Source organism: Phalacrocorax carbo, chromosome 20, assembly GCF_963921805.1.
Source record: "Phalacrocorax carbo chromosome 20, bPhaCar2.1, whole genome shotgun sequence".
NCBI lineage: Eukaryota > Metazoa > Chordata > Aves > Suliformes > Phalacrocoracidae > Phalacrocorax > Phalacrocorax carbo.
In genome coordinates this window covers 8,362,495-8,377,062 of record NC_087532.1, presented here as the reverse complement: position 1 = coordinate 8,377,062, position 14,568 = coordinate 8,362,495, and the positions used below count along the sequence as shown (strand labels likewise).

The following is a 14,568-nucleotide window of genomic DNA, read 5'->3' as shown; positions in this document are numbered from 1 at the left end:
TAGCTGAGGTCAGGGAAGTTGACGCTGCCCGTGTTAGTTCTCAGAAGCCAGGCTTAGTCGGAGGGATCCCGAAGGCAGGAAGAAATCTGCCTCCAGTTCTCTTCCTGCTGTATGCCGAAAGAGCAAGGGGAAACCAAACCCTGAAAAAGCCAAACAAAACAGAGAAACGGCGTAGTGCGATACACGGCTGCGTTGGGTGCCTCCCTCTGCGCAAATGGTCCAGATTCCCTTTTCTTTGAGAGAAATACAGCTCGGATGTGAATCATTGCTAAAATAGATTAGAGGGATCATAGTCTAGAAGTGCTGCTTGTCTCCACTGATGATGGAGTCTGGGCAGCTTGCATGGAGACAAGTCCATGACGGGCACCAGAAGGTGGGGGAGAGGATTCCCATCATAAAGACCTTTGCAATAACGGGCATTTTAATAATTTCTAATGAGTATTCACGGAGAGGGATGAGTAGCAAAAGAGGAAGGCTGTATTGAATGCTTCCTGAAAAAATACTGGTCATTATGATGATCAAACGAAAAACCCAGCCGCCGCCAGTGTTCAGTCATACGTGTTTCCATTAAAGCGTAGACGGAGCGTCTCTTTGTGTCTTAAAGGTCAGACTTGCAAATACAGCAATTTGGGTTTTTTCCCCAAAGAGGATGTTTCTGGCTCTGCCAGAGGCGTGGATGCAGGCACTGTAATGTCTTCGGGAGGGCTTCCCCTTAAAAGCGAAGGACTGGGAGAACAGCTGTCCTTGAGGTGTATTTGTGAGACCTTAAAAACGACTTCAGGTAGAAGATGCTGTGCTTAAACTAAGGTCACCAGGATGTGAATTAATGGAAAATAAACCTTATTGGGGAAAAGAAAAAAGAATATAGTCCGTCACTCTTTGCCCATTGAATTAACCCTGTAACGGATGCACTTAGGTTTGCCCCTAACGTCCGAGCATCGGGCGCAGTCCGGCTGCGGTGTTGCAAGCGCTGAAACCGCTAATGATGCCACCATGGTTTTAAGCATGAAAGCTTCTTAGCGGGTGATTAGATATCCCCCTCCAGATCATTACGGTCAGCTGGTAATGCCGCTCAGAGGAGAGGATGTGGCATGTTTACGAGTGGAAAATCACAGACTCAGAGAGAAGTGAGGGCTTCAGTGTTGTATAGAAACAATTTATATGTGCCAGGACGTAGTCCTAATTTTTTTAATCTTTAAGGGAAGCAAAAGCTGGGTTTCCAAGAGGAGGCAGAGGGAGACGTGCCCTATATAGATGCCATAATAATAAAAACCATGAAAACCTTGCATTATTACTTACTAAGTGCCTAACACAAGAACAAAAATAGCCCTTTTGGTGCATAGGTCATTAAGAAACAAGACTTCTCCGTGAATTCTTTCTCCTTGCAAGAATCCTGTGACAAAGGTAGGGGCCCCGTTCTTTCGTTTCCCGATGCTTACTGGGTTTCAGAAACACCCTGTCTCCTTCCAACTGCGAGCCCTCTCTCCTGTTTGGAGAAGTGAAACGTGGAGCCTTTCAGATACTTCTCTTTTGAAAAATGTCTGGGGTTCAGGGTGCAGTCGCATTATTCAGCTCAAAGCAATGTTTTTGGCTAGAAGACACTCAGAACTCTAGGATGGCAGCAGAAGTACCTTTTGGAGAATCCTTTCTACGAGAGGGAAGTGGTTTTCAGGGCCGTCTCATTTCTTCCACAGTTGCCTAATATTTTCCACAGATGTCCAGAAATCTTCATTGTTTTTATACCTGGGGAAAAAATACAAAAGCTTCGTCAAACACTTTAGAAAGGGGAATAATTAAGGCACATCTCCAGCAGATCCTGGCAACAAGGGCAGGCACCTATTTTATTATCTTTCATCCGTTTGAGAGTAGAAAGCTTCCCTAGCGAGACAACGTGTGAAAGAAAGGCGCCGTACTCCTTCTGAAAGCGAATTCCCAAGAATGAGCAGCACGGGCTCCCCACGGACAAATGGTGCCGGACTGGGCTGATGGAGAGATGCAAAGTGCCCTACTTAGTCCGGCTGCTGCAGGTTTGACCTCCTTGTATCATCTGACACCTCGTTTGGTAAGAGGTTGCTGCAAGATCTCAAACCCTCAAATTATGTAAGATTTACCCAGTTGCTTTGAAGTTAGTCCCTCCCTTCAATGTTTGTTTACCACCTGGTATGTCCTGTTGTCTGGATTGTGAAGGATGAATAGTCACAGAGAGGAAGCTATCGGGTTAGTACAAATTTTCTATTCCTCTTCGCTTTCTAAATGCGCGTGGAGCTGTGTTTATCCCTGTGTCGGAGTCTGTGAATACACCGAAGACGTCCTGTGCCGGTCGAGGCTTTGCTGGGTAAATGCTGGTGTGTAAATTTTCTGTTTGTTTGTTTGTTTTGAGATGGAGGGAAGTGAGGAGTGGCTTGTCGTGTTTCTTCAACAAATAGATGCTATCTAGCAATTATTTCAGAAGTAGTTTATGTTGGGTTTGCTTTTTAGTATGCAGTTTCCCTGCAACTTTTAGAAATCACGTGTGAAAGAAGGAAGGTGCTTAATTAATACTGTATGTGTGGCTTGCAGACTGTGCCTCGCTGTGCTGCTATGCTTTGGAGGTTTTAAAGTCTGCTCTCTGTCGGCGCTAAATCCCATAAGGGAAGCACGCAGGTGGGGCACGTGGGCTTTGCGTGTGGGAATTCCTCGGAGGACTTTTCTTCTGTCCCGTATCTCCAGCATATCAGCTGCATTGCCTCGTGCTGCTCCTCCTTTCCGAGCCCTGGTAACTATATGCTGCCATGTGGCGTGGAGGTCATCCCTGTAAAGGCAGTCAAGCTGGGGAGTTGTGAGGACATAGGGCATTTTTCATTTGCGTTTTTCCCTGCTTTTGCGTTTTTCCTGCCAGTATCTAAGTCCTTGCCCTTTGCTTTATGATCCCCGGTTGGCATGATGGAACTGTCCTAGGCTTTTTGGGGAGGGCAGCAGGATGTACATCTTAATGTGGTGGTCAACAAAAATGTCCCTGGATGTCTGCCCATGTGGAGGTTTCATCGTTAAATCATAACAAATACTGCTGGACTAAATTGCAACAGGATGCTTTTTCAGAAGTTACTCTGAAGAGACAAATGCGAGGATCACTCTCGCATATGATACTGGTTTGGTTTTTTGAATTTCTAAGGCTGGCATTACTCTATAGAGCTGCTCAAAAAAACGTTAAAGACACGCTTTCCCCACCAGTGTGATACATGTTCACTAGGCTGTAGCGCTTTACCTGCTTCATGCAAAGATCGTCCATTTTCTTCATTTTTGTGACTTAAGTGTTTTCTACCCGTATGAAATTTCACAGAAAGTTCTACTTTTAGTTGTATTTTTATTTGCATGTGGGCAGAAAATGAAGTAATTCCCAAATATAGTCCTAGCCAAAAGATCCATCTGTTCTCTGCATTTTTAAATGGCAAATTAATCCTTAGCATACAACTCATCAAATGTCTTCTCTTTTATAACGTATGCTGCCTGAGATCACAGAAATGACATTTTTTTTCCCAGGCCTTCCATTTTAAGTAGTCCTTTTATGTGAGAATAACAGCTACCGTTCCGGTTTGACACAGTGCTTGTGAGCATCTTCCAGTTGCTGTAGTTGCTCTAAAAAAGGGTATTAAAAAAAAACAACACAAAACCCTCTGAAATTACTCTTCCCTTCATCTCTTTCATGTTTCTTTAAAAGGCTGTAGAAGATAGAAATTCTGTTCGAAAAACACCCTTAATAAATGTACTTATTTCTGGTGGAGAACTAGGGTCGCTTTGTCCGTTTTCTCCTAGATTTTGCTCTTTGGACAATGGTGACCATTTTTAGAAGTACTAAACTTCCACAGCGTTATCTGCCGTAAATGGAATTTCTATATTAAGCTTTGCATGTTCCCAGTTTTACTTAAGAGGCATTGTTTATCAGCTGTGTATCTTGGCATGCCTTTCATTGCAACTCCCATCCGAACAACAATTCTATTTGTTTGTAAGAGAGGATGCACCATTTCAAAACTGCTCTGAATCAGGAATTTCAACAAATGGCGTTTTGTGTAACGCTAAAACAGTGCCTTGAAGAGAGAGGCGATGATCTCACCCGTCGTTTGGCAGGGCAGAGCGCAGGGTTAGGGGCTCGCCGCCTGCCCAGGCAGGGAGAGCGGCCCCGGGGAGTGGAAGGTAAGGAGCGGCCGAGGGTGGAGTGAACGGGGCATGCATGGGGCCAGATGGCAGACAGATGAGAGCTCTCAGGGATGTAGGGCATAAAAATAGTGCCAGGTTTGGGGTTTTTTTAAGGTAAGTTGTGATGCTTTTCTAAAACACGAAGACAGAATGAATCCTGTGGGTCTGTTTGCTGTGATCTGCCAGCAGCTTTATGTTAAAAAAACATTTATACCTCTCCAGGGCTGAAATAACCTGGAGGCGAATCAGAGCTGATGCTTTTTTGTTTTTAGCTTATGTATGAAAAAGGCTTTTCTGAAAAATGTCCAGTGCTCAACACGATGTCAGTGTAGTTAAGAGCAAATGCTTCTAACATCATATGAAGAAGTGTTTCTTCCTGGGAAATCATTTCACAGCGCTTTTAAGGCAAAAGAAGTTCCTTTTTACTCAAGTAAACATGTAGTAACATACTTCAGTGCAGTAGTGGTTGCATTTTAAATGACATTTTACTCTCCTGGCTTATAGACTGTACTTGCAGTAGGGTTGGTTTTGTTTGGTTTTTTTTTTTTTTTTGAAGATGCTTTGTAGATCCCTACACGACAGCAGTGCAGTTGTTGTTCAGCAAGCTGCCTTTAAATGTTGCTTTCTTAGTATTTTGAAAAGATTTGGCCTCCTGTGAGCCAGGAGATCAAGTTCCTCAGCCTGCTCCCTCAGTGATTCATTGAATGACCTTGGGCAAAGCCCTTGGCCTCCTCTTACCTTATTTTTCCATCTGCAATGCAGGGATGTTAAGACATACCTATCTCCCATGAGTCTTGGACTAAAATGTTGGGGTTTGGTTTTTTTGTTAAAAAAAGATTTCATATGCTCTGAGGTGACGCTTGCAAAATATTAATTTAGATCATGTGCAGAGAGCTGACAAAAGCTGTTTACTTTAACAGTATTACGCTAATTTTGGCCAAAGGGTTGAAAGCAATTTTACTTCGAGACCGAACAAGCTGTTCCTCTGCTGTGGCGGGGAACTCTGTTTTCTTTTAAAAGCCGCCGCGATCGCAGCCTTATCGGTGCCGGCAGCCTTGAGCGGCAGCTCTTCTGCAGGCAGATCCTGGTGGTGCTTGAAATAATTGGCTGAAGCCCAGTGTGGTCAGAGGGGGTGGGAATTTAGGGTGGCTGCAGCAGGACTCCTCACAGGGGCTGGTTCTTGACCCAGGGCTTCCCTTGATGAAGGTAATGTTAAAAAACAGAGGCTCTTCGGGCTCGCACATTCTCACACCTACCCTCTTTCTTCCCTCTTTGCATGGATGGAAGTGTAATTGTGGGAAAGCTACACCAAAGAGCTGGCTTTGTGCTTCACCCTCAAGGCCTTGATGACTTTAATCTTTCCCAGCACCAAGCTCCACCACCGTCGCTGTTTACTGAGAAAGCATTTCCTCCGGAGTTTCCTTTTTGAGCGTGAGCGGTCCCACCGTTTCCCGGGAGCATCCGTGTTTCGACCAGGCGGCAGCCGGGGAGGCAGGCAACTCCAGCTGCTCCCAAGCTCAACACCAAACCCATCCACGGCTGAGTTAACAGCCAGCGCGGGGAGCAGAGGGCTTGGATAACATCTTCCCAGCAGTAGCAAGCTGTTGTGGCTGCTGAGTTGGCTGTTTGCTACGTAGATAGGCTGATGTGTTTGTAACCAAGACATTTTGTTTTTTCCAGGTTAGTGTGTCTGATTTTTGGCTGTGTGAAGTTCAAGCCTGAGGACAGAGGGACGTAGGTCGAGGAGCGAGGTGATAACACCAACTGTGGGTTGGGCGCAGTCTCCAACAGCCAGACGGCGATTAATATAAACATACATATTTTTAGTGATCATAATAGATGATTTATTTGCAGGAAAGAATTAAAAGAAGCCCATGGCTGTCTTGAAGCTCTCAGAGCATGTGGCTCCAGGGGAAGGGTGGTTCTGGGGGTGAGGGTAGTTCTCCATCCTTCTGAGCAACATCTGTCTTTTCTGTGATTCATTTCAGCCTGCTGTTTCTCATCAAAGTTCAGGTGTCATCATAATAAAATGACTAAATATATTAATATTTATATATTAATATGTTCTGTCACAGAAATTAAAATGTGATATTAATAAGCTAGTCACTTGATGTGGGTTAAATACATAGCAAATATTATCTGGAGACTGTATCTCAAAAAACTTACTGGTCAAAGACTGAAAGAAGTACTGCAAACAGCCAGTGTTACTTGGCCAGCTGAAAGGCAGTGCGTTGTCACGGTTGTGTTGCTTTCCCATGGCCTTTAAACATAATTTAATTTAATTTCTTTCGATTTAGGATTCCAGCCTAGCAGGAGATTTCTTAAGTCTCATTTCTGGGTGTGGTAAGACAGAAGAAGTTGAGGGAAAGAGCATGTCCTAATTTCACTTGTCTGTAATATTTAATGCTCTTTCTTCAGAGCAGTAAACTCTTTGCTTTAATTTGTGATGTGCTTTTTGAGACTGTTTTCTGCTTACATGCAGCAGGTTGGGTTTTTTTTCCCCTCAGTAGGTTGTTTTATTGTAGCTGTGTGTTGTTAAATACTTCTGAGGCTGTGTGTGTGATATGTACAAACCAAAGTTCCTTGGGTGGCGAGTTCTCAGCGGCTTGAAAGGGTGCCAAGAATGTCATGCAGTCGCATCCCGGCGTGCTTTGTACTGCGAGCTCCAAAGGTGCTGGAGGCCGGGGTGATGGGCACGGGGTAATTACACCAAGAGGATACTAGGTGTAACACTCTGCTCTCTGGCTTGCTTTCTCCACCCTTTCATGCTGAGCGGACAGAGTCTGCTTATATACTTAGTTAAAATGTAAAGCTTTGTTAGGAAGTGGAAGAGCAGAGTTCAAGCTCTTTGTGGTATGCGCGTGTGGGCTGAGCCCCTTCAGCTGCTCGCCCATAGTCTGCAAAATATGGTAACGACTTGTTACCTCTTGATCTCTTCACACAAACAAACTTCAGATGTTTGACTGCATTTTCTGATATCTTTACCTTCAGGTTCTACAGCTCCTTTTAACTAAGGAAAAAACCTCCATATTTATTTCCGCAGACGTGAGAAATGTTTTTTTCTCCTTACAAATACACTGATGTGTGCAGGATGCATTGTGTGTACGAAACAACTACCTGCTGCTCCCTTGCATATTTAGGTCAGTGTTGGAATCAGCTCCAGCAAAGAGGTGCTAACCCTCTGCCCAGACCTCTTGAATTTTCATCGTGGTTATTCCTCCTCAGACGTGGCAGAACAGCCATCTGGACTGCTGCAGTGACCTGGTGTGGTCTGAGGGCTGGGTGTCGGCTGGCCATAATCGGGTCTTTTTAATTCTAACTTTTTTTTCCAGTCAAGATATTTGTGTGTTCAGGATACTTTGACCAATTTTCTGGTGCTGTTTTCCCAGGTCCAGGAAATCTAACTGGCAGTTTCTTTCCAAAGCCTATTGATGATATCTAAAGTATGACAAGGATTTGTGTCTTCTGGGTAGAGCTGATGAGCACACAGCGCTGTCACTAGCTGACTTTTGCAGCTGGTGTTTTTTGCATAGAGATCATCTATGGTGACTTAACTCGGATCTGGAAAGGGAGTGACGAGAGAAAAAAAAAAACGTTCCTGTTGCTTCTGACTGTACATTAACTTTGGATTTCCTGACCCGTCCTGGGAATCTGCTGCTGACATCAGCCGTGAGAATAACCTGCCGTCAGCTGGGACGCGTGCTGCGGGAGGTTGTCCTGTGTTATTGTCCGGAACAGATCTTTTTAGGAGATAATCTTTACTTAGAGATTATTTTGACAGGGTATTGAATCATAGCTGGTCTAGGCAGAGTTCCTGATGTCAGCTAATTTTGGCAGGAGAAAAGGTAATCGCTCTGCATATTTCCATAAAAAGACTCCTGGGTCATTTACCAGTTCTGGTTAAACATTTTTGAAGGCAGGTATTAAAAAAAACTATTTTATTTTTACTTTTTTCCCCTGCTGAAATTGGGCACACGGTGCCTTGAAAAATGAAAAAGGTTTCCAGTGATTTTAGGTGGCTTGTTTCTCAACTTGCCCTGACAATTGGAGGTTGGTTTGGTTTAGTTTTGTTTTTAAACCTGAAGTTCGGCCGCGCATCACCCATGGTGCACGTTGGTGCTTCTTTCTGCCTTATTTTCCACAAAGGCCACCGTGTTTCCTGCTTGCCACAAGGATGGTAGACACCAGCCTTACAGCTGACTCACTGTTCTCAAATCAATTCGCAGAAATGACAATTGTCCCACATTTTAAAATTGCAAAAGGGTAGGGCAGGTTGTGAGATCCCTTGATTCAGCGCAGCTGCCATTGACGAAAAGCAGCGGGTATCCTGTGACATCGACTGGTTTGGAGTCTCTTTTATCTCCTTTTTGCTGGGGAACAAAGAGAATGGCTCACTTTGTATTCTTTGCTCAAGTGCTTGCATTTTTTATGCATAAATGGAATGTAACTTCATAGTTACTGGAACTGCAAAATGCAATTACTTGAAAACGAGGTATTTCTGTGGAAACTGGTTATATGGGATGTGTGCACCAGGATTTGAAATGTCACCTTTGTAGTTGTAAGTAAGAAAAGGAAAATTCTGCGTGCTAGATTAGCTGCATGTACCAAAACCAGGCATATTTGGGGCTCATTTTTGTGAGCTGAACCCCATTGCTAGGTTCTCACACGTTGAATCTTCAGGATGCAACCCGTATGGATAAAATCTGAAGACTGGGTTATTAATAGATTTTTATATTGGTTAATGCACAATAGATACATAGATAAATACTGTGAGTAAGGCGGCACACATTCGATATATGTGTAAAACACTGTAGGCAATTATGTAGGGCAGATTAATATTTTAAAAGGGCTCGTAAACTGCTTGCAGTAGAGTGCACGCTTAAGAGAAGGATTTCATGTCCACCTCCTTATTAAAGTAAGAATTATCTCCAGCAGTAAAATCAACAATCTCTACTCTACATTGCTATGATAAAAGCTGGAGTGAAACTAATCTTAGAAGCTTTCTGTGCTGGACGAAAGAGCATCTGAAATCCTTCCTGGTTAAAACTTCCAAGTTTTTCATAAATGAGCGTACGTCACCAGAAAAAGTCTGCAAACCACCAAAGAGGCAACTGAAGCTGTAAGCCTGAGGTGTTTAAAAAAGCAAATTCCCAGCACAGGCTCCCTCTCGTTGAAAGGCGTGTGTTGTGACAGCTCAGGAGATCAGTTTTGCTGCGTGCTGGCATTCTGCTCCGCTGAGTTTACATGGATGTTGAAGAGCAGGTTTTCCCGTGTTGGGAAAAGGCTGTGTGCCAGAGCACGCTCTGCTTCTGGAAAAAATCATCACGCTTTTAATACTGTTAGCGGAAGTGCAAAATGAAGTTACAAAGCCATTTTCTTTGTCTGCCCCAAGACCTATTGATTACTCGAAATACTTTCAAGAAGGAGGTTATCAGAGCTGTTGTTTTAACCTATCTGTTATATTCCCAGGTTACAATTTCCCCAAGTTGTTTCTTCTAAAGTAAGGTTTGCTAGAAGAATTTTTAATAACTTACTTTCTGCAAGTTGGCAAAGGAGAGTTGTTTTCAAAAGTACTCACAGGGAGAAGAAAAGCCATATTCTCCTTTTAGTGTTCTGGGAACGTGTCCTTGTGCGGCTTACGTGCTTTAGCTTTGTGTATTTTTAAAGCTGGGGAGGTTGAAAAAGAGTTCTGTTTTCCTGCTTGAGACTACACATAATTCACTGTCAGATGCTTTATTTTGATTCTGCTCTGTGCTATAACGGGATGACACAGCATCTATAATTAACTCTTCCATCATTCTTCTGTTCACAGAACATAAAACCTTTGACTTTTGAATTATTATATCCACGTTTCTTCAATTGGAAAAGTGATGAGGCTTTCCCTGAAGAAAGGGGAATTGTTCTTGCTACCAGTTTTTTTTTTTCTTTCTAAAAACAGAGTCAGGAAATAATGAAGTTTTTTTCTGGAATGTCTCAGAAAGTCTTGATTTGCTGAGGGACACGTATCCCTAAAACTCCCTGGGGAAGTGGAAATTATCAGCATGATCTTTGTTTCTCGAAGTTGTGTGGAATTCAAACTCTTGTTGTAGAATTTGTCACCCTCTTAGACTGCTCTTTCATTGCTTGGATGTCTTACGGTGTTACCTGGAGATCATCTTTTTTTACCCAGTGGAATGCTGGGAATTTAACAGCATGTTCCATATTTTAAACATCCTCATTAAAAAAAAAAAAAAAAAAAAAAAGCTAAAAATAGCCTGTTCCCATTTTAAAGCACTGCTGAAATAGAAATTCAGTGCTGCCTCTTACTTAAAAGATACAGTCTTAGTGAAGTAGAATATTTAAAGTGCTTTAGGAAGTACGTAGTTGATCATAATACCAAGCGTCAAGACATGAGAAGGGAAAGTTAAAATGCACATGGGGCAGAGGCTGGCTGTGGCCCTAAAATCTTATTTTAGCCCTCCCCAGGGGAACGGTAAGCCACGCGGTACTGCTCTCAGCTTGGGAATTATTTTCAGATTCTCCCCACACGCATTCTCTGACTATATTTGTGTATTAAACTAAGTTTCTCTATTCCTTGCCAGTTTATTTCGTAGTAGAAGGCAATTGCTGATGTTACCCCGTGAGACTACTGAGGGGCTGTTCATGTGGGGCTGGGTTTGTCCTCCTTTTCCCAAGATGCTGTAGAGAAGTTGTTCAATTTAATGAGGACTTGAGGTGATCCAGCATTGCCAGAGTTAGCAGAAAGGTAGGAGGCAGCGGGAACGAGGTAAATGGGCAAAAGATGAAGAGTGAGCTGCAGCGTGCTTCACTTTTAGCAATGAAATAGTTTATTCATGCAGAGGGCCTGAAAGCAGGTTGCACAAATACAGGTGAGGCAAAAAGAAAGGTGGTTTACAAGTCTGGAAGGAAAATGAGGCAGCGGACGGGCATCTTGGCAGTAGGAAGTTCCAAGCTGAGAAGCACAAGGGACTGCAGGCTGGAAGGGGAAACACTATTGTAGATGAGGGAACAGGTTGGGTGGTGCAGGGCGGCTGCCCCGTGGCGAGCGTGTAGCTGAGCTCGCCTCGGAAGAGAAGGGCAGAGGAAGGGCTCAGTTTTTCACTCCTTTTCTGGCATGGCTTTATTTTCTCTCCACTCCCAAAGCAACGCTGAACCTTCCTCCTCCAGGGATGGAGGAGTAGGAGGAGAGTGTGTGGGAAAGGCACCGACCTGTGAGGTGGCTCGATGTCAGCTGGACGGGAGGGTTGTAAGGAGAGGGTGAGACTGCGAGGAGAGTTTCTCGTGTTTATGACTACTTCTGCATTTTTGACCTTTTTGTTTGGTTTTCTTTTGGTCTGCCGTGTTTTTATATCCTCCTTCCATTGTTTGTAAGCGTTTCAGGACAGAGATTGCCCTCTCTTCTGTGCCTCCAAATATAATGGGGCCAGAGCCCAGGGGCTTTTAGTAATGTGCCACAGCTCTCGTTACACCAAGATGTTCAGAAAAAAAAGCAGTTTTCTGGAATGTTTTAAGAAAAACGACTCTGTCGCTGTTACCCTGGCGTTATATAAACAGTATACCCGCAAAAAAGGAGTGTAGTAGAAGAGGTCACAAAATCAAATAATGAAAATGATTAGAAGCCTGAAATTATTTCCCTGAGAAAAGGCTAGAAAATGTTAAATGGTTTAATGTGAAGGGGGAGCATAAGAAGCCTATCAAGTAATTTAAGGTAAAAACAAAGAGAAGCTTGCGTCTCGTTTTTCTGATATGGTGTGGAGAGGAACATAAAAATTAGATGGAAAATAGCAAATTTAAAACTGACGGGGTTATTTTTATACGTGGCACATCTCCCCCCTCCAGCCTCCGAGCTAAAATTCCAGCAGAATTTTTTAGATGGCTGCTCGTGTAATGGAGAATGAGAGTCTCCAGGGTTATGTCAGACAAAATTATTTTTAGCGATGTTCTAAGCCCTCATGCCTCGGGGAAGAAATCAGCCACTGAAGAAGATGACGTGTCCCCACTGGGCAAGCTTTAATAACATTATTCTCTGTATTTCTTACTCTCCTGCGAAGCATCTAATGATCTGCACTGTCAAGAGTCGGCAGACTAGATTGACTCCCTGTATGATCTAATATGCAAATCCTGTTCTGCCATAATTATTGTTTATAAAAGATGTTCTTGGATCTGAATTCTTCATACCCTGAAGTTGGCCGTTGAGGCTGAGCCTGTAAATGGTATTTGCTGGTTCATACATTGCCTAGGTTCTTCTTGAGCAAAAACCTGCTGCGATTTTCACGCGTGAGCTTTTCCTATCATCAGAGGTACGGATCTTTTTAAAAAGATGTGCAGGAGGCAATAAGGAGAACTCTAGGGTTGACTCTCAGATTGACAGCAGCGCCTGAGAGCATGATAATAGTTCTTTTTTTTTTTTTTTGTACATGAGAGCTCTGAGGATTTTTAGGCTTTGGCAGACCTGCGTACCCTCTCTGTATTTCTCCAGTCTTCCCACACAGCTCCTAGGCTGATACAACATTGTATTACACTTAATTAAATCTCCGCTATTGTCACGGCGCGTAACAGGATCTGTCTGACATTTTACCCGTATTCTGTTTCCTTGACTGTCTCCTCTGAGGGCTTCGTAGGAGAATATTTGTAGAATGACTCTGAATTCCTGTGTATAACTGGGATCTGTTATGGAAACTGGATTTTCTGCATCAAGCAAAGGAGAGAGAAAGGCCTGCAGATGAGCAAAAACCCTGACATTTTGCTTTTTAATTAAACTACCTGTGTCCTCTGATCGCTTTGCGTCTCCGTGCGTTCATCTGTCGTTTCCTTCATGCTGTTTATAGCAGCGACTCCAGCAGCAGCTCCAGTGACGAGTCCCCAGCACGGTCAGTTCAGTCGACAGCTGTCCCAGCACCCGCGTCCCAGCTGCTTCCATCTCTGGAGAAAGATGAACCCCGGAAAAGTTTTGGGATCAAGGTTCAAAATCTTCCAGTGCGCTCAACAGGTAAATTCACTTGGGAAAGTGAAATAGGGAAAAAAGGACTAGGAAGCAGGTTAGGGACTGGTGAAATAACCTTTATTGTATCTTTGACATGGCAGCTGTGTGGTGCCTCCAAGGACAGGATTCTCTCTCTGCTTCTGCCTTGGTGGGCGAGTTGCTTAATTAGTGACCATCTGTGAGAAGTCCTGCGGGTCCCTAGTGCGGGTCTGGGGCTTGAGCGCTTACAGCTACTGGAGCTGATGCTTTGAAAGAGTAATGTGGATTTCCCTGGGGAAAATCCTGAAGCATCTCAAATTTTTCACTTAAAACTCGGGCTGTTTAGTCTTGCCGTGCCTCAGTTTCTTTCTTAATACAAAAATGCCAGGGTTTTCTGTTGCAGGGTTGAGAGCTGTAAAACACCCATGAGCATATTCATAATGGCATTGAATATTGCGTGGTAAATAATGCAAGAAACCACACACTGAGGAGTGCCCATGATCATTCTCTGTTCCCTGTGCTGAACGCAGGAGAGATCCCACAGAAAAAAAAACCAGCATGAGATCATTTGTAAAACAGTTGTAATTTATGGATACAAAGGCACTGACTGAATTACCATAATATGTATTAACTTCGAGAGCGGCATACCTCGCAATGTTAATGTTCTTTCTATAGATCTCATTTCTGTAGTATTCCTTTCATCTCTGTTCCAGGTGCCTCATCCTAGCTTTGGAAAACTGCTCTACGCAGTATCCATGTGGCATTATTAGTGAAGTAACGACGTTTATTTCTTCTTCAACTCGAATTGGATGCCTCTTAGAAGTAATAACCATACCCTGCCAGCTTTAGCAATAGACACCTTGCATGTGTAGTTTCTTGGGTTTAAAAATCAAGGCAAAGAGAAAGATCAGCCAGAAGCTTTTGACAGTGGCAAAATTAACACCCAAAATTAAAAAGGCACTTCTGTTGAACACTGAGATTCAGGTTAAACTGGGTGAAGTCACATTTCAGAAGGAAGATCAGATTTCTTTATGTCTTTTATTGTGGTATTAAATTGGTAAAAAAATATGTTTTTATAGTACTAATGTCTATTTGTTGGTTTAGATACAAGCCTTAAAGATGGACTTTTCCACGAATTCAAGAAGTACGGAAAGGTGACGTCGGTGCAGATTCACGGGGCTTCTGAGGAACGGTATGGACTGGTGTTCTTCCGACAGCAGGAAGACCAGGAAAAAGCACTAAATGCCTCAAAAGGAAAACTTTTCTTTGGCATGCAGATTGAAGTCACGGCCTGGATAGGGCCAGGTAAGGTCCATGCCCTTCTTGCACTGGACACGTGGCTGCTCTGGGCTTATTTGCGGACTGTTGTAAAGAGGCAGCATAGGAGTAAGAAATGTTAGAACTGCCTCTCTGCAGAAACATAATTTACAGAA

The 14,568-nt window shown here is 43.4% G+C and overlaps 1 protein-coding gene across 5 annotated transcripts in view; it reads left to right on the top strand.

Annotated features, from left to right (window-relative positions):
* SPEN (spen family transcriptional repressor) overlaps window positions 1–14,568 on the top strand; it is a 67,776-nt gene that overhangs the window by 31,210 nt on the left and 21,998 nt on the right. For all 5 annotated transcript variants that reach the window (XM_064470030.1, XM_064470029.1, XM_064470028.1 and 2 more), the window contains 2 exons: window positions 13,002–13,162; window positions 14,240–14,440. In XM_064470030.1, the coding sequence (XP_064326100.1) occupies window positions 13,002–13,162; window positions 14,240–14,440 (362 nt within the window). The remainder of the gene's footprint in view (window positions 1–13,001; window positions 13,163–14,239; window positions 14,441–14,568) is intronic.